Source organism: Chionomys nivalis, chromosome 5, assembly GCF_950005125.1.
Source record: "Chionomys nivalis chromosome 5, mChiNiv1.1, whole genome shotgun sequence".
NCBI classification, from domain to species: domain Eukaryota; kingdom Metazoa; phylum Chordata; class Mammalia; order Rodentia; family Cricetidae; genus Chionomys; species Chionomys nivalis.
This window is the reverse complement of record NC_080090.1, coordinates 28,044,637-28,068,763: the sequence shown is the minus strand read 5'-3', so window position 1 is coordinate 28,068,763 and position 24,127 is coordinate 28,044,637. Positions and strand designations below refer to the sequence as shown.

The 24,127-nt window shown below is 43.3% G+C and overlaps 1 protein-coding gene across 9 annotated transcripts in view; it reads left to right on the top strand.

Moving 5' to 3' along the window:
- Erc2 (ELKS/RAB6-interacting/CAST family member 2) overlaps positions 1-24,127 on the top strand; it is an 893,871-nt gene that overhangs the window by 524,021 nt on the left and 345,723 nt on the right. For all 9 annotated transcript variants that reach the window (XR_009057130.1, XR_009057128.1, XR_009057129.1 and 6 more), the window contains one exon: positions 23,951-24,111. Coding sequence is in view for 6 of the 9 variants with exons in the window: in XM_057769470.1 (XP_057625453.1) it covers positions 23,951-24,111 (161 nt within the window). In the remaining 3 variants the exon portion in view is untranslated. The remainder of the gene's footprint in view (positions 1-23,950; positions 24,112-24,127) is intronic.

The following is a 24,127-nucleotide window of genomic DNA, read 5'->3' as shown; positions in this document are numbered from 1 at the left end:
ACAAGATGAGCATCAGCCCGCTTGCTCTCTCCCCTCTGCTCCGGTGGCCTAGGTGCTCTCTAAACAACAGCAGACACTAGTCGTTCTGTGAATTGGAAGGAGACCAGAAGCATGGCAATAGCTTCAAGGGCAGAGCGGGGAATTGAAAGGTCTTTTTTCACCTGAAAAGTGGATCATTTAGAATTTCTTTCCTGAAGGGAGATTTTCCCCGAAGGGACACGGCAGTTGTTCTGCGGGGATGTAGGACGACTTTATGAGAAGCAGGGCTGTCAGTGGTGGACGGCAAGCTAAGTGAGCTGAAGAAATAGTTGTACCCTCAGCTTTCTAGGGCAAGGCGCGTCATAAGCATTTTCCTTTTGTAAAACAATTTTGAACAAAATGTCAGTAACAATGTAAAGTGCGTAAGTAAAGAAAATCCTTTTTGCCTCACACCCTGGGTTCATGTGGTCTTTCTGGAGAGTCCTTGGTTGGCAGTTCTCTAGACCTTGGAGAGCTACATGCTGAATGCTTTTGTAATATTTGTGCTAAGTAATGACCAGGTCACTAGCCAAGGACAACATGCTCAGATATCATTTCTATTCATTCTCCCCCTCTTCCCCTTCTCCCCCTCTCACTTTTTCATATTTTTAAAATAGAATATTGAATCCATCGCTTCCTTGTAGTTTCAGAATTGAAAAATACTATAAGTATATATTGTTTAAATATTGGTAAGAATCAATAAAGTTAATCTACTTTTTTGTTTGTTTGGTTTATGACAAAATCTAACTGTGTAGTCTAGGCTAGCCCTGAACTTGTGATTCTTCTGTCTCAGACTTCTGCATGCTAGGGTTACCCATGTAAATCATCATGCCCAGCCAAGGAGACTTACCTTTGATTACCTGAGATATGTCTTCCCATCATACCCAGCCAAGGGGACTCTCCTTTGACTGCCTGAGATATGTATTTTCCCAAATAGCCTTCTTTGTTGTATGCATGGATATGTGTGTGTATATACACACACATACATACACATACACTCACACACACACACATATACATATCAATTGGTTTTAGGAAACAAGAAAGGCTGTTCGTCTAGTATTATAGCAATGATTACCAAGAGGGTTGGGTTTTTATGTGAAAACAAACACACACTTAGGGATTCCTCTACAATCAGGTATTCTAGAATAGAATGACCGTCCAACAAAAAGCTCTCTCATTTTTCATGCCTATTTTGTAAACTATTTTCACTTTGCAATTCACTATATCATTAAGTGATTGGTACAATACTCTCTGTGGATTATGCTGTGGTGACCTTCATGGCCAACGTTCCTGTTGCCATCTCAATCCCTCCTCCGTGACTCTCATCTCTTCCTATTACACTCCGCACACTTTCCTGACTTTGGCCTCTTGGCCAGTTCCTCATAAAATATGTCCGTGGAACCTGGGACACCACGAAGAACTTTGCATAACCTTCCAAATTAATGGCTTCTCTCTGGCCACCAGGCATGTGGGGACGCCACCTCCCGGCTAGAGGAAGAACTGCTTTCCTCTTCCATTTAGAGCAACTGTAGCCATGTTGCTCCATTGAACTTGGAGCTTGGAGTAGAACAAGCAGGCCAGGTAACTTGAGTTATTTAAAACAATTAGTTGTATCCACCTGAATGTGGTATTATCACTTATGAGATTTTTTTTTTAAATGCTCAGCCCCTAGTGGTGATTTTACTTTGTGGATGTGTTAGCAGAGAATTCTACCCCATTGAAGAAAAAGAATTTCAGTTTCTTAAAGTTCCCCTCCTGCACAAGGACCTGAAATCTCATTTATGCCCTGTGAAACTGAAGAAATTGGATAGTTGGGAATGGAAATTGGTGGCCCTACAAGCAGTATGAGATCTGAAAGTGTTGAGTCCTTTCATAAATAAACCTTCGTTCAGGCTGGAATGTCTTGGCTCAGTCCTCAAGGTGATACCATAAGAGAGAGACGCACGCCGTGACTGGACCGGGAGATAATTATCTTCACATTCCAGTCTTGGTCAGCCGTCAGCAGGGCTGGCTGGCCATGAAGCTGATGCTCTCCCCCTTACAAGAAGATTGCCCCTAGCTAGGCCCCTGACCCCAGGGCCTTTATGAGCCACATTGTTTGAAGACTTTAGAGCAGAACAAACTTCTTCGCATTGGTGTCGTATGGCAAACATTATCTGTCAAGCCTTCCAGATTTCCGTGCTAAGTGCCGTATGTCTCAGCAGTTTGGGTTCGTTTCCAGTTGAGTTAGCGATTTGTGCTTCAAAAGTTTGTAAACTTGTTTTTCTCTGTATATATGTGCGTTTATGCGTAATTGAACCCAGAGCCTTACCTGTCCTAGGTGAGCAGGCTATCACTGAGCTAAAGCTCTCGCCCTAGGTTTCTTTGGGGGGCAACAAATGTCTGTCCTCAGGAAATGTGCAGCTGGAAATGAAATCTGACAGAGAGGTAGAGGAGGGGGATGGGAAGTAAGGGGCTATGAACACAGAGACCGAGAACCTCATGCTTGGCCCTATGAGGCAATGTGCTTCGGTTATTGGTGAATAAACTTCTAGGGAGTTGTAAAATGACAAATGCCTTACATTAACTCTTGCAACAAATGTTACAAAGCAAATTTTCTTGGAGACCATTATATCTGAAGCCTGGGAGCGTAGGTTCAAATCCCATTTACTAGCTGTGTGACCATAGGGAAATTGCTTAGCCTTTTACTGTTTTAGTTTTACAACTTTAAAATGGGACTAACTTTTAAAAAGTGTGAGGAAGAAGTGGCATTACATACAGTTATTCTCAGTCTTCTAAACATTTAAAAATGTTTATTTTTAAATTTAAAATTTTATTTAAAAAATGTTTACTTTGAAAAATTTGTTTTTGCGTATAAGAGTATTTTGCCTACATGTATGTAAGTGAACCGTGTGCATGCCTGGTGCCTGTGGAGGCAGAAGAAAGCTTTAGACCCCCTGGAACTGGAGTTACAGGTTGTTACGATCCACCATGTGGTGATGGTAACCAAACCAGGATCCTCTATAAGAACAGCAAGTGCTCTTAACTTCTAAGTCATCTCTATGGCCTCTGCTATTCACTTTTTTGAATGTTGTATCAACAGCAGTAAACACATACAACTGTTAAAGTTTTCTATTGGTAATTAGTTTGGGGATATTACTGTTAGAACTTGGGAATACCCTAGACTATATTTTATACCATGTTAAGAAGAAATGGAAACAAATCTTTGTTTCTACATATAAATATTTTCTTTATTTTTTAAATAGAATTTGCCTTTTTAAAAAAACATAATAACAATTGGGTCAACTTAAACATAGTGTATAGGAAAGGAAGCAACCTGGATGTACAGTTTGTATATAATAGAGGTGAGATCTCCATAGTCAGATGGAGAAAAGTCCCCCAGGACAAGAAACCTTTGTGATACATATGTCCATGTAAATAATTATACATGAACGAATTTATTCCCTATATACAGGTGCCAAAGTTTACTTTTTAAAACATAAAATTTAATGTTAAAATATAATCCTTTTCCCATCTTCCATAATTTGTAGAAAAATCAAATCTCAGGTATTTTGAAGGATCCTCTCAGTCTAGTAGGAAGAAAAACTTCAAGACTTTTTTTTTACCCAGAGTGCTTAGGAAATGGCCCATGGTCTGTGTGATCTCTGATCCAGGTGCTGTCCCTGGGGTGCCCCAGTGTGGCTGTGTAAACTTGGTTCTTTTAGTCAGTCCCAGGCTCTCTTCTCCAGTCTTGAGGGAGAGACACCTGGATAGTCACCTCTCCTGAGTCACCCGAGGCGGAATCCTGCAGGCAGCCTGCGTGTTTCCCTTGTCAGCATTCTGACAAGTTGGCTCCTTGCAGCAGGAATTTCGGTTCTGATGATCAAAGGCCCTGATGCCCCCTCCCCAGCAAGAGAACTAAAGCACCCATACCTCCCTCTGGAGCAGGGGAGGAAGCCCGGCTCTTGGTCTTGATTAATGTGCGTGTGGCCCAGCTATGTAACTTTAGCCACCATTTAAAAAGGACTCCAGTTTGAAAGACTCCAGAAGAAAGGTAGCCCGAGAGAGTGGCTGAAACTGAGACACTGACATGAGGCTGTTGGACTGTTAATCCTCTGGTTGTTTGGCTGTCTGACCTTGTGCCTGAGCTCTCCTACAGAAGTAACAGGACTGCCCCCCTCCATACAAACTGTTTGTCCAATGGACCAGAGTCTGGCCCAGCTGAAGGTTCAGTGAAGAAGGTGAATGTTAGAGTCTTAGATGTGTTGCCTCATCTGGGGTTCTACTCTGTAGTGGTTCAAGCATCTTGTCCCCCGGGACCGTACAGATGATCCTGCAAGCACGAAAGGGAGACTCTTCCTTCTGGCCCTGAGTGATAGCCGCAGCCCCCAGCAGGACATGGGAGCTGTAGGTGAAGCCCGAAGGCATTTTGAATGGTCTGGGCAGAGCTGGAGAACAATGTTGCAGATATCTAACTCATGAAGCCATTTTACAGAGCAGGAAACTGAGGTCCAGCTAGAGGGAGAGGGTGAAGAATGACGGAGAATTCCTACTCTCTATTCCTTTTGCACTTTGAACTTCTTTCTCCGTGTCAGCATTCTCCGCCTGCCCTGCCGTCTCTCAGTTCTACCGTGGAATGTCTCCATCAGTTCCTTGCTTCTGGTTACTTCCACCCTCACTTCCATTGCAACTCCCTGCCACATATCTGGTTTCCAGAACACTCCTTGACTCCCCAGCCATACCGTTCTGTACCTCAATAGTTTCCACCCCGACTCCTCCTTTAAAACAATGTGTTGGCACTGGTTGCTCATGATCGAGCTGTAGCCCACAGATGTGTCTTTGGTGAATCTAGGCCTATTTTTGTTTCTCTGTAATGGAAGTACCACTTCAACAATAAGATATCCCAGGACAATCAAGCTAGAAGTTCTGCATTTCTTGAGAAACTCGTTAGCAGTAGAATACAGCCAGGCATGCTGGGTATTAGCAGCAGCAGAGGGGCCTGTCACTGCCTGCAAGCCTCACTAGTGGCTGTGACTGCTTTGCCAGCCAGTGTCTGTCTTTTTGGCCCTGCTTCGCAACATCCTGGTACTGCTGTCACTTCCAGGAAGCCTCGTCTCCCTTGCCTTGCTCCCCTGATTATATTGTCTCCAGCTCCTCTATGCCACTCTCACCCTGCCTCTGCCACTTGTACAGTGCTGGAATCCTAGGCTGCTTCTTGTTAGATTTAGCAAATGATGCTTTATCATTTATCAAGTGCTTACTAAGGGCAGGGCACAGGGCTGAGTGTTTCCTGGATATTTTAATCTCTAGGCCTCCCTGTGACCCCGAGTGAAGTGTATTACTATCTCCAGTCCACAAAAGCGGGGGAGCCCAGAGAGTGTAAGTGGTTCGCTCAAGGTCACACAGCTGATAAGTGGCTGAGCGTGGATTTGAGCCTTCATCACTCCTGTCCCAGGGCCTGTGTGTCCTCATGTTTGGATGGTGGTGTGTCTCCGTAGCATTCATTGCTGTGGCTCAGGCAGGAATAAAATCCCCTAACTTCTTCGCATTAGCCTACAGAAGGCAAATGACAGCAAAGACACAGACATCTCACGTCCCCTCCTCCACACGCCGAGGGGGAATTCCAGTTCTGTAGTTCCTACAGCAGCCCCAAGTGGCATGGTGTGCTCTCTCCAAGTAATGAGGCCAGGCACCCTAGCCAGAGATGCATAGGGAGGCGTAGGTGGCCAGGACCCAACTGAGATCATCTTACCTGCTGTTTCTGGCTGCCCTGAGCCTTGGATGTTCTCCCACACACACGCTGCTAGTTCACTGGTAAACTTAGTGGATAATGCTGCGTGGATGGACGTGTCCTTCCACACCCACCTGTGAGTGGTCTGCTAGGTGTGGGGTCAAGTCCAGGTCACCACAGTGACAGGGCCATGCTTGTGTCCTCAGGAACCTTCCACTGAGGTAAGGACAGGGAGTTCAGAGTCTCTACTGCAATATGACCCCTGACCATGACTGAGCAGGAGGGCCACACACAGTGCTGGTTGGGCTGAGGCACTGTCACCTTCAGCCAGATCTGCCACCTGCCTAGATGACACCGTGATCGATTTTCTTTCCACAACCTTTCCCCAAACCCAGACGTACTTGTGAGTCTGAAGCCTGCCCTGGACTGACAGAGAACAGTCCCTTGCATTTAAGGATAGTTCCTCTGTGAAGAAGCATTCACGCTGCCTTCCCCCACTTAGGGCACGTCTTGATGTCTGCGTCCAAGAGCCCTTTGGGGGCGAGCATGACTGTGAACTGGTAGAACACACAATTTAACAAGCACGATGTGCAGAACGAGTTGAAATACAATTTGCTGGGCTGCACCTCCAGAGTTTCAGATCTGCTATTAGATGCCCGAGGGCCAGGGTGGTATGGGGGTATGCGGCCTCAAAGAATACCAGGTGCCAGTGGTTTTAGTCACGGGTATATATGCAAAACCTAGCTGTTTCTTCCAATTCTAGTTATGCACTAACTGAATGCTGTGGGTGCCAGGCCTCACAATGGTGATTTCAGAGGGCAGAGGGGGTACAGCAGACATGGAGCAAAGATTTTGGCATGGAGAACGGAAGTTAAATATAGAGAAACTGCTAAGTCATTTACAACAGTGATACACACTACCAAGGGAGCACTGGGAGTTGAGATGAAGAATAATAGAGGTGTGAGGTGGGCAGTTGCTTTATGGAGGAGACTCAAAGGGACTTTTGCACATGCTGGCATTAAGTCTAAGACTTGAAAGTTGAAAATACAAAAATGGAAAGTGATACCTTACCCTCAGAATTCTCCCATGGCTACAGGGACATGGCCGGAGGAGCAAACAGGGCTGGTGATGCACACACCTAATCCACACAGTCCCTTTGCAAAATAAGATGACTCCTCTGTGGAAGCAAGGTCGCATCTCCTTCCCACTCCAGCCAGAAAGAGTGAAGAGTGAGCGCGCAACACATCAAATCACAAACAACCATTTCATTCCTCTGCTTTTCTTCCCAAACTTGGAAACACGATCTAAGTTGCCATGTTCAGGTGGAAACATTTTTCTTAGCTCATTTTTGTCTTTCTAACAGTCAGCCATGTGGCCAACTATTGTAAGTGATGTCTTAGGCTAGCCAAGTCACAGGCTGAAGCAGGAGTGTGGATCACTGGTTCTGTCTCTCTGAACTGGAGAAGATGTCACCAGTCCAACTGGCTCTGTCCACGCCTTGGTGGTCACAGCCTGTGGAGGGGTCCACACAGCCATCCCATTCAGCAGCGCCGTCCCCTGGGCCTCCCCTTTCTTCACTGCGGAGCGGAGAGTTTTAGGTTATTAGAAGCATCCAGATAAAAACACATTGATGATCGTTTCTACAGCAGTGGGAAATCTTGCTATTTTTTTTTTTTAATCAGGTCTGCTAGAGTTGAAAGGCGAAACTTTCTGGACATCGACTTTGTAGCAAAAAGGGGGTAGAATGGAGCTGGCAAGGGAAGAAATGACTTCGGTGTAATAAAAACGGGATTGTTCGGAACCGAGATGAGAGTATTTCTACTACTTGGTATTCAGATTAAATGGAGTTTGAAAGTCACATCAGCGAGTATTATGTTTCTTTGAAACTCCGGCTGTGTTTCCCATCAATGGCATTTTTATTTCATTTAGCTCGCATAGCCACGAGTAAAACTATAGACAGGTTCTACTTGTGTGTGTGTGTGTGTGTGTGTGTGTGTTTATTTTTATCTACAGACACTGCAGCTATTAAAATATGATTTTAGTGTCTGTTACAGGAACCTTAAGAAATGACTCGATGAGGGCAAGCATCTCGTGCCACCTCTGACTGTTCCCTGCTCCCAGGGCACACTCACACCGGCACTTAATTTGTTACCCTGCATTAGAACATGTCCCCGTCACCTCTGAAACTGTCTCAAAGGCAAGGCCTTTAGAACCTGTGTTCTTTAAACACAAAACAGGATTATGTATTAATCTCAGGCAGGGAAGTCCCAAGTGCTGTGTAACCTAACAAGTCAGACCAGGCCTTTGGCAAGTCCCTTCCTGGACTGTCCTCTGGTCCTGCTGGTGACCCGGTAGAGGAAAGAGTGGATGTGTGTGTGAGCCTAGGCATGACTTCTTGAAAGATCAACATTTGTACACACTGGAGTCACCTTTTATACATAGTGCTACTGACATTAACCAGAGAAGTGGGCCTGACAGGCGGGCCCCAACGCCAGCAGGAGAGTGGCTCGCTGGGCGCACACAGTTTATCTGAAGGAACTGAGCACAGAGTTAGTTACATGGCCCTAATTGTTGGTAGTCCAAAAGGAACTATTGCTTGGAGAGAGGGGTTTTGAGGTTACCGAGTGTGACCTACCAAATGTGGCATTTGTTTAAATACACGCATCCTTGTTAGGCATTTTAAATATCAAGGCTGTTTCTCAAATTGAACTCTGGATATCATGATTGGCTATAGCTACGTATAACACTGCACATTCCTGAAGAGGGGAGAGGAAACAGAATGAAGAATACTTTTAAGCAAAGCCATTTATTTGAGAGGCTTTAAAAGAGAGAAACGGTCCCAGCTAAAGCAGCCAGGCCGTTGAGTGAATATTTGGCACTCAGGCAAGGAACCGAACTCTTTCTTAAACTTGTCTTGAGACTACTTAATACTGGAGTGATATTTGATGCAGGATTAAGTCTAATCACTTTATATAAGATGAGACTATAATCTTGTATTGATAATCAAAACACTGAATTTACTTTTAATCTGGAGAACCGCTAGGAGAACGAAAATACTTATTTTGAAGATAGAGTACAAAGGCACAAACAACAGAAAGAGCCCTTTAGGGAAAACGTAGATGTTTGTAAACCACAGTGTGGTGTTTAGTAAAGCCAGAGCTGAACGCCTGAGTATAAACTGCTGTCCAGCAGAACCTTCCTACATGGTCTGTGAAGACCGGGGACTTCTGTTTCTGCCTAGAGGGACAGAGACTACATCTGTACACATGTGTCATCAGGAAAGACCAGTGTCTGTTCTGAAGCACAAACACTATGCATGCAAGGAGTGTGCAGTGGTCGTTTACAGCCAGGGTGTGAGTATGACCCTTGATATCCACTGGATCTCTCAGTCTGTGCTTCCCCTGGACCAATCATAGCACCTAGCAGGGGTTGGGGGACAGAGCCAAGGAGAACCAGAATACCTAGTTCTGGGAGTCTAGGATCAAAATTCTGTTCTAATTAATTCAGACGGATGACCAGAAGGCATAGTATCGTTCTCTGGGGTCCTGGGAGGATGTTGAGCAGCACATTGGTGGCTACTGAGATGGAAGCTAGGCCAGGTTGTGATGCATTTAAAGGTGTAAAGAAGGCAAGGGTTCAGGACGTGAGAGGCGTGACCTGGCTGCCTTGTGGGCATGGCATCTCTCATTTCCATCCCTTTGTATATGGGATGGACTGTTGGGATGGACCTCTTCATTCCAAACTTTCTCTTTATGATTTCTCCAGAGTTAACTACTTACGAATATTTTTCCCAGGCAGCAGCAATAGCTATGAGAAGAGGGGGCCAAGTCACTGTGGGGGATGTTGTGGGATGGATGTGTTTGGGCAGATTTTCTTCTGAAAGACTAGGGTAGCACGAAGCCTCTATAAAACACAAGTAAGGGAGACATTGAAGCGGAAGGTTTCTTTTTGGCACTTCATGTCTAGGTTTTGCTTTTCTCTCACTGAGGAACTCACCATGCCATGCTCCAATCATTTGGAGAATGGATTAAATTTTAGGATAAAGACGTATTGTGTTATTTTTTCACTTATCTGGAAATGATAAAGAAACTAGTCTCTGCTGGTGGCATTTTATATGTTGTGTTATATTGCCAATTGCTACTATTGCATTTAAAAAGTGTATGCATTTGTGTGTGACAGCTTGTTTTATGAAGACAGGGCACAGTGGGGACATTTTGTCACATGATTCGATACTTTGTGTGTGGATTCAGTAGGTGCAAAGCCACTGATTTCAATCTTGACTTTTACCTGGATGTATAGTCTGCCTCAAGAATGGAAGGCTTTTACGTGGTAACTCTGCACTTAAATCTCCTTTAGGAAAGACTCATCCTCAGTGTGAGAATGCTGTAATTGCCCGTCTGTGACTGTGTTTTCTTCAAGCCCATCCTTGGTCCCAACTGTTTTATTATGGACGTAATTCCTGCTATGTGGAATAAACTTTGGAAGATAAACAGTTGTTCTTACGTAGTTGCAGATCCACATAGAGTCTTAAGAAATATTAGGGATAGATTTCATGTGTCTTTCAGTCAAGGCCACCCCATAGTCACGCCTTGCATAACTACAGTGCATGTCTACAACTGGAGCTCTAGCATTGGATGGTGAGGAACCAGAACTTTCGATCACCTTTGGTTACCTCCTCCTTGCTGCTTATAACTTCATCTACCAAGGATGTTCTGTAAATTTAAGATTTATTTTTAAAAAATCAATTTGCTTGAGAGCCATCTGAGTGATGCATATCGGAACGCCTTCCTTTTGATTGTTCACTAATAACCCGTCCATGGATATGTTACAGTTTGACCAATCTCCAGCTGAAAATGCCAGAGATCTTTCCCAGCTTGCGCATAGTAAGATTAATGCTTACTGTGCTTTGAACATTTCTTTCTCTTTTGTGGGAATCTATGTCTTGATTTTCTTTGGTATTTGCTGTCTGTTTGTCCAGTTACTCCCACACTGTTAAAAAGACTATTCAATGAGTTGCTTGTGTCAAACATCACTCAGGCATATTTGTGTGAGTCTATTTCTACATTCTCTATTCTGTTCCATCAACCCACATCTCTATTCCTATGCAAGTATCACACTGTCTTGTTTGCTAGAGCTACATTGAGGGCAGAGCTATTTCTCTCTTTATTTTTCTTTGTCTGGCTTATTTGAGCTTGTCTGGAGCCTGGGCCTTTTCATATAAAGTTTACAGTAAGCTTGTCTATGCCTACAATAAAACTGGCCAAGAGTTTGATAGGAATTATGTTAAAACTATGAATCAGTCTGGGAAAAATGACATCTTTACTGTATTTACTCTTCAAATTCCCAGAGTACTACATTTCCGCCTTTAATTGTATTGATCTTCCAGAATATTGTGATTTTTTTGTGTATAGATCTATATACATTTTACTAAACTTATAATTACCTACTTCACTTTTAATGATTATAAGTGGCATCTATCTCTACATTTTGTTTTTCACATATTTTTGCTAGTATATGGAAATGCAACTAATTTTGTGTGTGTGTTGATTCCGTATCTTTGAAATTTCACTGAATTTCCTTGTCTGGGAAACTTAAAGAGATTACATGGAATTTTCTAGGCAATGTATCATCTGCATTTAGAGACAGCTTTATTTTTTTCTTAGATTTTACGATTTTCATTTTTTTCTTGCCTTATCACAATGGCTAGAACTCCAAGTATTAGAAGAAGAGAGGCACGAGAGTGTTGATATTCTTGCCTTGTTCTTGGGGAAAAGCCTTTTCTATGAGGCACAGTGATAACTGTAGATTTTCCTCCGAAGTTCTCTCTCTTAAAAAGGCTCTCTTCTATTTTTAGATGGGTTGAAACACAATTTTATATCTTTAGAGGGAAGAAAACTAAACAATGAACAATATTTTGGTAGCATGTTCAGTTGTTTCCAAATGATGGGTATTGCTTGGGAAACGGTGGTTGGCAGAATTCTAAAATGATCTATGAGAGTTCCTTTTCCTGGTGTGTGCATCACGCTTGAGACAGGAGAACTGCATTTGCCTTTAGGTGTATTACACAGCATAGCCGACTTTAAGAAAGAGCATTGCTATTGGTGGCTCCAGCCTTACCATGTAAGTCCTGGAAAGGAATCAAGCACTTTCTGAATAAGTTGGGCCAACAGATGAGACAAGTCTCGTGTGAGGGAGATTCTTTATTACCAGCTCCAAAGGTTTGAAGGGGATGAATAACAAGGAATGTGGGCAGCCTCTATGAGCTTGGAGTGGCCAGAAAATAGTGACATTATACCTACTTCTGCAAGAAAATGTCTTCTGCCTCACTGCCATGAGCCTAAAAAGGACCCCAGGCTCCCGATGAGAATGCAATGTGCCAATATCTTGAAAGCAAACTCTAGAGACTGAGTGGCTAGCTCAGGCACACCTTACCAGACTTCTGACTTCAGAACTCTGAGTTATCAAGTTTACAGAAGTATCCAGCTAAGACATTCACAACAGAGCTGTGATCAAAAAACTTAGTGAAACAAAATTGATACAAAATCTGTCTACTAACATGTTTGTGCATGTGTCTGTACACGCCAGGCATATTCTAGGTGTTTCTTTCAGGTATAGGGGCTCTAGCCAAAACGAGCTGAGCTCATTCTCTGCTCAGGGGCCCTGAGCTTCCTCCTAGATCTCCCAATTTACTGCCTTCTAACAACTCTCCTGTTGTGTTTGTACTTAGAAGACTCATACTTCAGTGAAGAATAGCCCCATGCAATTCATGGGCAAATCTGCTTTTTCTTCTTTTGAGTTATCTATCTGCTTAGTGATCTTCTTCTTTGGGACTATGTGAGGGTTCAATGGATTATGGAAAACTCTACTGTTTAAACCAGGGGCCATAAGTACTTTGTTGAAGATGGCGCCTTCTCTTCCCCCCTCTCAGCATATTCCTTAGTCATTTATGGATCATGTATTATGTGAGAATATGCTTTGCCCAATAGGGAGGTTGTGAAAGCATGCATTGCGTCTTATGTGCTCAAGGAGTTAGGTGATGTCTGGAGAAGCCAGTTTTGTTGCTCAAAGAAGATAGACATGTGGCCCGAGAACAAGAAGAGGCCAGATTTGGATTCAAGCTTGATTTGGCCAATCTGATTTAACTTTGATAGCATTGATAGGTGTCTCCTCCTAAGCTTGGTCTGCAGGAGACCCATCTCATTCTTCCCCTTTGGAACTTGCCTCAGTACTTCCCTTGTCTCGTTAGAAAGTAGGTCTGCCTAAAACCACTACCTGGATTTGTTGACCTGGGAGTGAACAGATCATGCCAGTAAAGGTGGCCAGATGACATGGGCAAATGGTTCAGATTTTCAAGAGCCCGATCATGTAGTGCATCAGGAGCAAAATGGTATCAAAATCAGACAATGCTGTATTAACACAAAGCAAAAATACTAAAGCAAGTTATCAGTCTAATTGTTGAAAGCGCATGAAGTCTTTAACAGGGAGAAGGAGGTAAGGTATGATCAAGGCACATGTGCAGGGGAGAGCAGGGTGGAGGTGGAGGTGGCAGGAACTGCTGTTGACAGCTCTGGAGTCCCTAAGCACACGGGCACTCCCTGGCGAACCATGTTACAATCAGTATAAATCTAAGGGCTGTCAGGACCAGGCACTCTTGCTCGGAAGTGTGGCAGCTTTGAGGTCATTTTGGCCAAATTAGTCAGCACCATCAATGCGGCTGGTGAGCCCTGTCCTGCTCTGCAGTTCTGCATCCTCCTCTTCCTCGTCTTGGGAGACTGCAGTCCATCTATAACCCATTTGCCCACAATGGAACAGCTACTCTTTATGCAGACCCTTCTGGGTTGAAATGTCTTAAAATTACTTATTTCTTTAGCAGTGCCTACTTATAGGAAAAAATACAAGGAAGAAAATAATACATTAGCTAGAATACCTCTGCTAGATACCATCCAATGATAAGAATAGTTTGATGCACTTCCTTCTGTTATTTCTCCTAAGGATATACATTAAAATCCTTCCACATAGTTGTAATTGCACAGTATTTATTAACCTGATTTTCTCACCTAAGTTTCCCTAACTTTCTTTCTTTTATAATGAATCATTTGACTTAGTGTCTAATAGCTAATTGAAATCCTTAACAGATGGGTGCCTGTGATTTTTTTAATACAAATTCTTTGCAATATTATCATGTATATGAGTGCATTGCTTATCTCATTTCTGTGGAAGGCAAACACACCTATGCATTTTGCTATGTCTGTGTAACATGTATATACACACATCATTTTATTGTGATATTTTAAAACGGCATTGTGAATGTTTATACCTAGAATAATCTCCCGTGGGAACTTCCATTATCATATCTTTAGAGTAAATTACTTAAGCGGAACAGCTGAACCAAATGGTAATTCTTAAGTTTTACTGCATGCCACAGAGAATAAAAGGGGGGGGGTCTTTCTTGTGATCAGAGCTATAAGCCTGCTCCAATACTGCTCTTTCCAATTAAGTGAGCACATGGGTGTTTAGATTCAAGTGAGTTAAAATGAAACTGAAAATCCAATTCCTGCGGTATAATGACCCCACGCCTAGTGCTCCGTAGCCACGAGTGGTTGGTGCATGCAGGCTAGACAGGCTGATCCAGCACCAGCACTGTGCAGGGTGTTCTCTCGGATACTGTGCCCTGCTACCTCTCTCCATCCTTCCAGCTTTACATTTGGGGTTTTACTTAATAAGCTTAAAAGATGAACAATGCACAGTTTACAGATGTTTAATTTGGCTTGTTATAAATTAAGCTGAAACCTTCCACCTTGGATTGAGGAAGCATAGGCATTTTTCTGAAAACTCAAAAGGATAGAAACCCAATTCTTTGTCTTTCTTATTCATCTTTCACAGTCCGAACACTAAACGCTAGCGTTTAAACCACCACTTTCCTTCACAGTCATTGCAGGCTCGCACATGCACACTAGGAACAGGCAGGCGGCTGCAGTAGCTCAGGTGGTCCCCATGGATCTGGCAAGTGCACAGCCCATGTGTGCTGGGGCTTAGTCTCTTTGGGAGCGCATGCTCCACACCATGTTCTGTGCTGTTCCTAAAGAATGCCAAGCCAAATTAGGGCAAATGACAGTGTTCAGAGCAGCAACACAGAACACAGAAAACCATCCGGCTGCTCAGAGAGCACCCACAAAAAGCATACCTGGAAGCCTGTCCCCATAGCTGTCCTTTGAAGGACACCACAGAACCTGGTACCAGCTAGAGTAGATCATGCCTGAGGCCATTTTGGACTGTACTTATTTTTACTCTAGTACCCTTTGACTTAATGGTACCTGTAAGGTCAGATGTATGTGTTTTGCACATTTCTTTTCTACCTGCCGTTTGTCACAGCATGTGATTTTGTTGATTACCTCCTAAAGAGAAAAGGAAAATAGGGCATTTTAAATGCGGTTAATATTGAGAAGCTCAAAGTGGATTTTGTTTGCAGAGGGAAGGGTGCTTAGACACCTTCATTCAGCCAAGGAGAAGGCAGATTATAAACATACTCCGTAGACAGTCAGGTCCAGGTGGTGGGCAGTCTGGCCATCAGTGTCAACATTTTCCAACAGATGTCCCTCGAATGCAGCAGTGGGAAGGTGGGAGGATGGGCAAGAGGCAAGTGCAGGTGTGGGGAATTAGAAGACCAGGTTAGCAGTAGTTCCGGCTCCTAAGGGATCCTAAGGCCCGCAGCTTTACTGACTGGAAAGTTGCTGCTTCCGAGGAAGAAGGAGTTAAACCTGTATCATTATCCCTTCTTCCTTCTTTCTTTCCTTCTTTCCTTCTTTCCTTCTTTCCTTCCTCCCTCCCTCCCTCCCTCCCTCCCTCTCTCCTTCCCTTCCTATTTTCCTTACTTTCCCTTGCATGTGTGTATGTGTGTGTGTTTGTGTGTGTGTGTGTGTGCATGTTCATGAGGAGCACATGTTTGTCTATGTGCAAGATAGAGACAGATCTTGGGTTTTTTTCTTCAAGAGCTGTCCACCCTACTTTTGAGTGAAGTCTTTCACTAGAGTCTGTGGCTTTGACAAGGCTGGCTGGACAGTGAGCTCCGGGAAGAGAAACGTTTCTACCTCTTCAGTGTGGGGAGGGCAAGCATGCACCCCATACCTGGCTTCTCATGTGGGTGATGGAGGCTGGGGGTTAGCCTTAGGTCTTCATGATTGCACAGCAAGTGCTTTGCTGACTGAACTATCTCTTAGCCTTCTATTGACCTGAACTATCTCTTAGCCTTCCATTGACCTGTCTTGTCACCCAATGACTCAACCTTCGGTAGGACTGTCAGTGTCCCACTGTTCTCCTGGGATCAGTTCTTAGTCCAGTTTATTGTAACTCGGGTTGTGGGGATTTCCCTGGCTGAGGCGAGGGCACACAGAAACACTAGAAATGGATTCCAGGACATGGGGATAGATGATGGAACGCACCATCAACAAACCAGTCTGCTTTGAAAATACAGTATTAAAAATTCCAAATCAGGAGCACAACCTACTTACCGACTTGTCACTGGCATGTAATATGAAGGGGCAGGTGGAGGCTTCATCAAAGCATTTCTCATCAGATCAGGCCAAATGAGCAGTTCCAAAGCTCAGGAGCCTGCCAGGCCTTGGAAAGGGACATGGGACAGTGTTCTTGGCAGATAACAGAGAAACTGACTTTCAAGTCTTCAGTTGCACATGTGTGTGTGCAAGTTTAGGTTGATACATGTTAGCAATTTTATATCTTAAATGGCTTTTAAATTTTATCCTTTTAATGCTCTGTTTTTCAGGGTCAAAGGTCCTTGTTTCTCCAGAACTGTAGAGGACTCTTTAGATCTCTTTAGCTATCTGCTGATGGCTTCATTATTATTGAAGTGTGTGGAGTTAGGAATTATTCAAGTGAGACTGAATTATCTTAATACTTAATCATTTTATAGGATGTAACACAGAAAGACCAATAAAGTATGAAATAACTGATAATTGTTTGTTGTTTAGGGTTTGGGACTTTGTTTTAGCATTAGTGAAGCCAGTCTGGGGAGATACTTCAGCTGATAAAGTGTGTTTAATGCAAGCATGAGGACCTGCATTTGAATTCTCAGAGAGAGAGAGGGAGAGAGAGAGAGAGATGCCCCAGGCCTGGTGGCATATAGTTTTGTAGTTTAATCCTAGTGCTGGGGAGTCAAAGGCAGAAGGATTCTTGAACCTCACTAACCAGTCTACCCAAATTGGCGAGAGATCAGGTCAGTGAGAGATCCTGCCTCAAAGGGCAGGGTGGAGAGCACTCACCACTGGCCTCAGGGCCAGAAGAAAGAAGACTGGGAGGCTCTGCTTCCCTTCCATAGTCTTCTTAAAGTCACAACTGGAATTAAGTTCCTGTCTTTGATTTTGCCAACCCAAACCTGCTGAGGATGAGCTTGTAGCTGGTATTCAGCAGAGTGAAACATGCAGAGTACAGAACAGGCCTAAGAACCACTGGGCTCTACTCTGTCACAGAACTGAGGACATTTTTCTTAGGCTACTGTGGAACTCTGGGATCCTGGCTCTTGCCAGGGTATCAGTGAGCCCCAGCTTTCATTCTTTCAGGAGCCATACCTGAGCATCCATACCTGAGCATCTTGTCTTCACAGTGAAGGAAAGGTCCCAGGCAAACAGAGGCCAAAATTTTAAAGGGCAGAAAGTGTCAAGGTTGGGCGTAAGGCTTCATTCATTCATTCTTCCACAAAATGGGTCAGAGTGAGCATTTCAGAATTGTATTTGTATTCCCATTCTTTTCGTTGTGCAGGGTTTCTTAGACATGAACACAGGGGCAGTGCTGGGTGCTGATCTCTCAGTGATTATAACCTAGCTATAGCCGCCAAACCTGTCATACAGAATCAGTGCAGACTGTGAAAACTGAACACCTCTGGGCTCAGTAGAGGAAGGCTGGTTAGTAAATGCCCCATTGGGTGAGACAGAGAGAGCTGGGCGCTTTATCTTCTCAGGTTTGACTTCTGTCAATCCTGTATGACAGCTCTGTCTTCCCACTTGATAAGGAAGAATTTGCAAGTTTAAAGAGAGGTTGGTAACATCCAGGGTTCCCAGGCTTGTCCACACTTTGAGATCCCCTGGATCTTTAAGAAAGTGGAGATGCCTGGCTTCTTCTCCTCCATGTGTGGTCAAAGCGTTGGAGTTGTTCTCACTTCATAAGTGATTTTAATATGTAGCAAGCTAAAGCATGTGTGTCTGTGTGTGTGTGTGTGTGTGTGTGTGTGTGTAGCAACAACTAAAGAAACTGAGGTCACAAACTTGAAGGAATTCAGGGGTAGGGTTTTACACGGTTGGAGGAAAGATTTAAAAGGGATTAAAATAATATAGTTATATTTTAATTTCAAAAGTAAAATGTTAGAAAAAGCTTAAAGAAATAATTACATAAGGTCCCAAGGATCCTATAGATGCAGACAACACTTGATCCAGGCCTTCTTGCAGAGTTGCAGATTTTGATCACTGAAAGATCTTGAATGGCATACAGGGGGAAATGTGCCGATGGGACACTGGAAGGTGGGCATCTTTGGGGTTAGAAAGGAGGGAAGGCAAGTTTAGAAATACATGTTCATGTGCCTGCGTGCTTGAAGGTAGATGGCAGCAAGAATGAAATCATTGAATTCAGTAACAAGCAAACATATGACGGGTCAAACATTCCCTAGGCGCTAGTTAATAAAAGTCATCACTTTTACAGCGTAAGTTCTAGCTATCTTTGTTGTCAACTGGATTTGATTTAGAATCATCCTTCACTGAATGTGGTAGGTGCCATCTCATAGGCTGAAGCCATGGGCAGAATAGAAAAGGAGAAAGTGAGCTACACCTCCACCTCCCCCTGCCTCTGGACACTTGAGTGTGAACAAACCTCACACTCCTGTTGGCGCAGCCATAAGTTTTATCTGCTGCTATATCCTCAAAATTGAACTAAAATAAATGCTTCCTCCCTTAAGTTGCTTCTTCAGGGGTACTGGTAACAGCAAGGAGAAAACTGACTCAACTAATTCTCACAGTGCTTTTTGAGCGGAGCTTTTATTAGTCCCATTTCATAGGTGAGGACCTTGAGGCCCAGAAATTTTGTAATCCAGAGCTATCCAGTTGTAAGTGACAGCAGCTCACTTTTGAGTCATGTCTACTAAGCACCTTGCCAAGCTGCCTGTTGTGTGAAGAATGTACCAGACGCCCCACTTGCCCATCCTTGCACTGAAAACTTCATGTACATCACTTCATGTCAGACTGTCCTGAATTGCTAAGGAATTACCACCACTCTCAGTGAAGAGATGCAGTTGCTTTCCCAAGGTTTGATAACTAGTACATGTTGAGGCAGGAATTACTAATATAGACTAATTTAACTTAATTTATACTTTTAGCTATTCTTAGTGTTTTAAAACCTCATTTTTTTTTTACATTTCAAGTCAAATTTTAAGTGAAATACTATGAATAAGACAGACAAATGTAGACTCTAACTCCCTTTGTGTTGGGGATGATGGAATGAGACCAATGCTGATCCACTCCTCCCATTCTGCTAAACTGTCAGCACCTAGACATCTTAGTGGAGCCCTTGATATCTGGTAAACGTAGTCTGAAGCACACTGCTATGGCTAACCATATCCTTCTAGATATGGGATGTAGGCCAGTGACGTTTTTGACAGATGTTGATAATGTGTAGTTCCTTGGCAATCAGAAGGTTATAATTCTTGTGGAGCCTCTTTGAATCCCAGACTGATGGAGGCCAGTTCCAAGACACACAGTCCAAACCGCTAAAAGTGGCAGTGGGAAGGGAAGCCCCACCTTGACTCAGACCTGTAGAAAACAATTGGAAATCTGCAGCATAAACACTGGCAACTGCTTTCCTTCCCCAACCCCATTCCCTCTTAAATCTCTTATTCTTTCTTTAAAGCAAACAAAACCTCCCTCTAGTCCTAGCTTGAAAGATGTCTTCCTTTTTATTCCCTAACATCTTTTTCCTGGTCTTTACTTTAGTCTGCTCTTTGCTACCTGTAGGTGGAAGCTACTCGTTCGTTCCTGGCCACCCAGACCCGAAATAAGCACACAGAAACTGCATTAATTAAAACACTGCTTGGTCAATAGCTTATGCATATTTCTAGCTAGCTCTTATACCTTAAATTAACCCATTTCTATTAATCTGTGTATCGCCACATGGTTATGACCTACCAGTAAGTTTCCATCCAGCATCCAGCGTCTGTCTCCTGCAGCAGCTACATGGTTTCTCTCACTCCACCTTCTTTCTTCTCTTCTATCTGCTTAGTATTCCCACCTTGCCCTATTCTGTACTGCAATAGGTACAAAACAGCTTCTTTATTAACCAATGGTATTTACAGCATACAGAGGGGAATCCCACATCAGCTACGCCTTTCTAATTATGTTTTAGAAAGTCAATCAGACTTGAAAAATAGGTACTATTGCAAGGGAAGCTGACAATGAAACCAGGTCCTCACTGAGGGCAGGGTTAGACAGAGGCCAGGAGCAGAGGCATATACATACATACACATACGTACATACATACATACGTACATATGTACATACATGCATGTACATGCAGACACACAATGTATGCATGTATGTATCATTACTGTAAGCCCTGTCATACATGTGAAAGGGGAGGGGACCTGAGTTAGTGGTATTAAAAGTAAGGTAATACTAGGGTGGACTGATGGCTCGAAAATGTGTTTTCAAAATAGAATTGTTGGACTTGGTTACAAGTGGGGTGTTAGAGAAAGGAGAGGAAGAGGCCCTTGTGATTTTGAGGTTTTACACACACGATTGTGAAATGGTTAAGTATTGGGCCCATATGGTAGGTGTGCTAGGGAGAGGCAAGCTGGAACTTGGAAGAGGTACTGTACTGATTCAGTTCAAGCAGGTGTTGTACAGACAAAGAGGTGATTTAAAGCACTATGAGAACATCCATATGGAAGTGACCACAGGTGGTAAATATGTATGAGAGAAGCCGAGTGGGCAGGAGGAGCTAAGGGTTGAAGAGACTTCTGATGAGCACTGAGAGACGGAAATCTCAGTCCACCCCTCAGTGTCTGTGCCAGAGACGGAAAACTCTATGCTCAGATTCCTGGGGCAGAGGGCTGGGGCTAAGGATGATGAGAAATTTGCAAAAGAAATACAAAAATCAGCTCATAAGTCACTCAGAATGGGTGACTTATTACCAACAGAAACTTGTTTTTCACTGTTTTGGAGGCTGGGGTACTCCAGACCATAGCACCAGAATGGTCTAGTTCAGGAGAGGACTGACTTCCATGTGCCATTGTGCTGAATTCTATCCATGCTTTTACATGGCAGAAGAAGAAGCAAGTTACCTGACTCTTGTTTTACCAAAGGTTAATCATGAATTAGGATTCTTCCCTCATGACCTAATCCTTCCCCCAAAACCTAATGCCATGTCCTTGAGATTCAGGATTTTAGCATGAGTTCTGGGGTAGGGCATAAACCTCAGACCATAACACTAAGGAAATTATAATATTTAGAAAAATGGAGAGAGGCTACAGCACTGTTAATTTGTGAAAAATATTTCCAAAGGTTATTTAATAACAAAAGAAAGTACACATGATGCATTAATCATTTATAAAATTTTATTTCCATATGTACATATTTGTATATAAAAAATCTCTGATGTGTGTGTATAAGTACAGGTAGAAAATTACAACAAACTGTTATGATATTTATTTCTAGGAGATGGGATTTGGGGGGTATCTTAACTAAATATAACATTACTAATTATAAAGGATAAGAAAACTTAAGTTTTCATATCTGTAACTTTCAGATTTTGTGGAGAACTAGAATACTGAAACCTGGCCTAATGACCCCTGCCCCAGGGGAAATACCTCTTGCTCCTCCGTGTTCACGAGCTCTAAAATGTTAAACCGAGTATAACCATGGCGGTGCTTGGAAATGTGCCCTGAGAGAGTGATTGTTTGCAGGTGGCTGCGGGAACTGTGGCTTGGGGGCCAGCGCCACGGCAGGCAGCTCTTTCTGTCTAGGAACTCACAAACTGGGGTAGGGTTGGCAGAGCCTGAAGAAGCATTTGGAAACCCTACTGGCAACATGTTGGGAACACCAGTCTGGCCTGACCCTAGGACTGCTGGATTTGGGAAGAGATGGTATCTCCACCATGCCAACACCTCTCAGGTGTCCAGGCTCTTCGTGTAGAATCACTGATATAACAAACTGATACTACCAACCAGAACTGGTTAAAAGTTGTTTGGTTGGAATATTGTGAAGCTAGCTGTCGTCTACCACAAGCCGGATGGTGGCAGGAGAGCTAACAGCTTGTAAACCTAGCTGAGTTTGATATTTCTACATCTACGGATTCAGAGAGTTCAGCTCCAACTAATAAGAGAAAATAATAATTCCTGGAATAAATAGTGTATTTGAAGTAAAGAACATTTGTGACAGAAAGTGGGGTCTAGAGAACATAGGTTGTCCCATGTGGAGAGTCAGGCATATTCCCTGAGTTGGTCTTTAGAATAAAATCTGTTATATCTTTATTTTTAATTAAACATACACGTGTGTTGTTTGTGTGCATGCACGTGTGTTTGTGTGCATGCACGTGTGTTTGTGTGCATGCACATATATACACCTGAGTACAGGTGTTGACAGAGCCCAGGTAGGGTTGCATCTCCTGGGGCTGGAGCTATAGGCAGTTGGGAACTGCCTGAAGTGGGATGCTGGAAACTGAACTGGGGTCCTCACCAAGAGCAGTTCGTGTTCTTAACCACTGAGCCATCCTTTCAGCCTGTGGTATCCTTTTGAAATACTGCTATGTAATAATAAGTCTATAAAGGAATTAGACTCCTTTCAATATGGTACTTTTCAGAAGGGCTTCTAGTCACTTAATGGTCTTTATGAGAAACTAAAAAACTCAATTGATTTTTAACTTTTATGCATCTGTAGAGTAATACTAGTTACAGTTAAACGTATATGATTCTGTGAGTTTTGTAGGTTATCTTTTATATTCTGTGCTTTTAAAATTTTTTAGTTTTAGCTTTGATTTACAAGCTCATTAAGCCTCCTCTTTCTATCAGGGCAAGATGGAGGGTCTTCTGAACCTTAAAAGCATGTAATTTACCTTGGACATGAACTTCAATGCTTATTCTGAATGAAGTCCATGTAAAACTGCAGAAATTATGTAGCAAGTCTTTATGAATTGGGACCTTACATGTCATTGACACATTGTGAAGGATTTTCTGTTGACTTTAGTGATGGATAATTCCATTGCTGCCAAGTTCAGCTGGAAGGAGAGTCTTAGAAATCCACACATCAACTCTGGAATCTAGAAACTTCCTAGGCCATGATTTTTGAATCAGCAGAGTGGATGCAGCCTGCGCCTGTACAGGGAATGACATTTTACCAGCTTGCTTCATGGAAGTCTCTGGAACATGACCATAAACACCTGCCCTCCTTGTTGTGTGTTGGCTTTAAAAGCCCTCGATGGTTTGGAGGAGGGTAAGGCCTTGTCTCATAGATCCTTGGTCCAATTTTTGGGAGACCTGGCTGAAAATCCTAGATATTTGATAGTCTGGCTTATTTCTACAGTGTATTAGCACCCTATAAAAGTTACATGTCATTTAGTTCAAGTTTAGAACCCTCTCAAGCTTCAGGGGCAAACCAAATTGAACCTTTTGTGGCTGGAATTCTGTTTACCTTTGGCCAAAGCCTGCTTCCTGATTGTATGTCAGGGAAGCGAGGTGAACAAGGCTCCCGAGGCTCTGTGGACGTCAATTACCTCTAACCAAACAAAGTTTCGATAGGTTAAAACATGAATGAATCTGAAACACTTGATTAACTTTCTGTCAAAGCACTGTGGGGCCTCCACACAAAAGTGTATATAGTTCCAGCCAAAGTGTGTTTGAGTCTTACATTCCTCTAGCTGGAAGAAGTACCTGAGATTATTAACCATAGGTTGGAATTTGGGTCAAGCAACCCCCTTCTGATAGATACGTTAAACAGTTTCTATAAAGATCATTGGTCAATCCAATTAAATAGACCTTGAGGAGTTGGGGAGACTTCATGAGTTTGAAAGAGTCATTTTTCCGTCAGTGACAGACGACAAATGAGTCCCATTTGTGTGGAGTTGTAGACGGCCATTGTCTCTCTGTGTTTCTTGTCGGAGCACAGGGTCGCGAGACATACCTTGAGTATGACTGAAGGAGAGCTTACACGTGCACCTCCCTGTGCCTTTCAGATAGAGGAGCTGATGAACGCGCTGGAGAAGACCAGACAGGAGCTGGATGCCACCAAAGCGCGCCTTGCCTCCACCCAGCAGTCTCTGGCCGAAAAGGAAGCACACCTAGCCAACCTCCGCCTAGAGAGGAGGAAACAGCTAGAGGAAATCCTGGAGATGAAGTGAGTCACCTTCTTT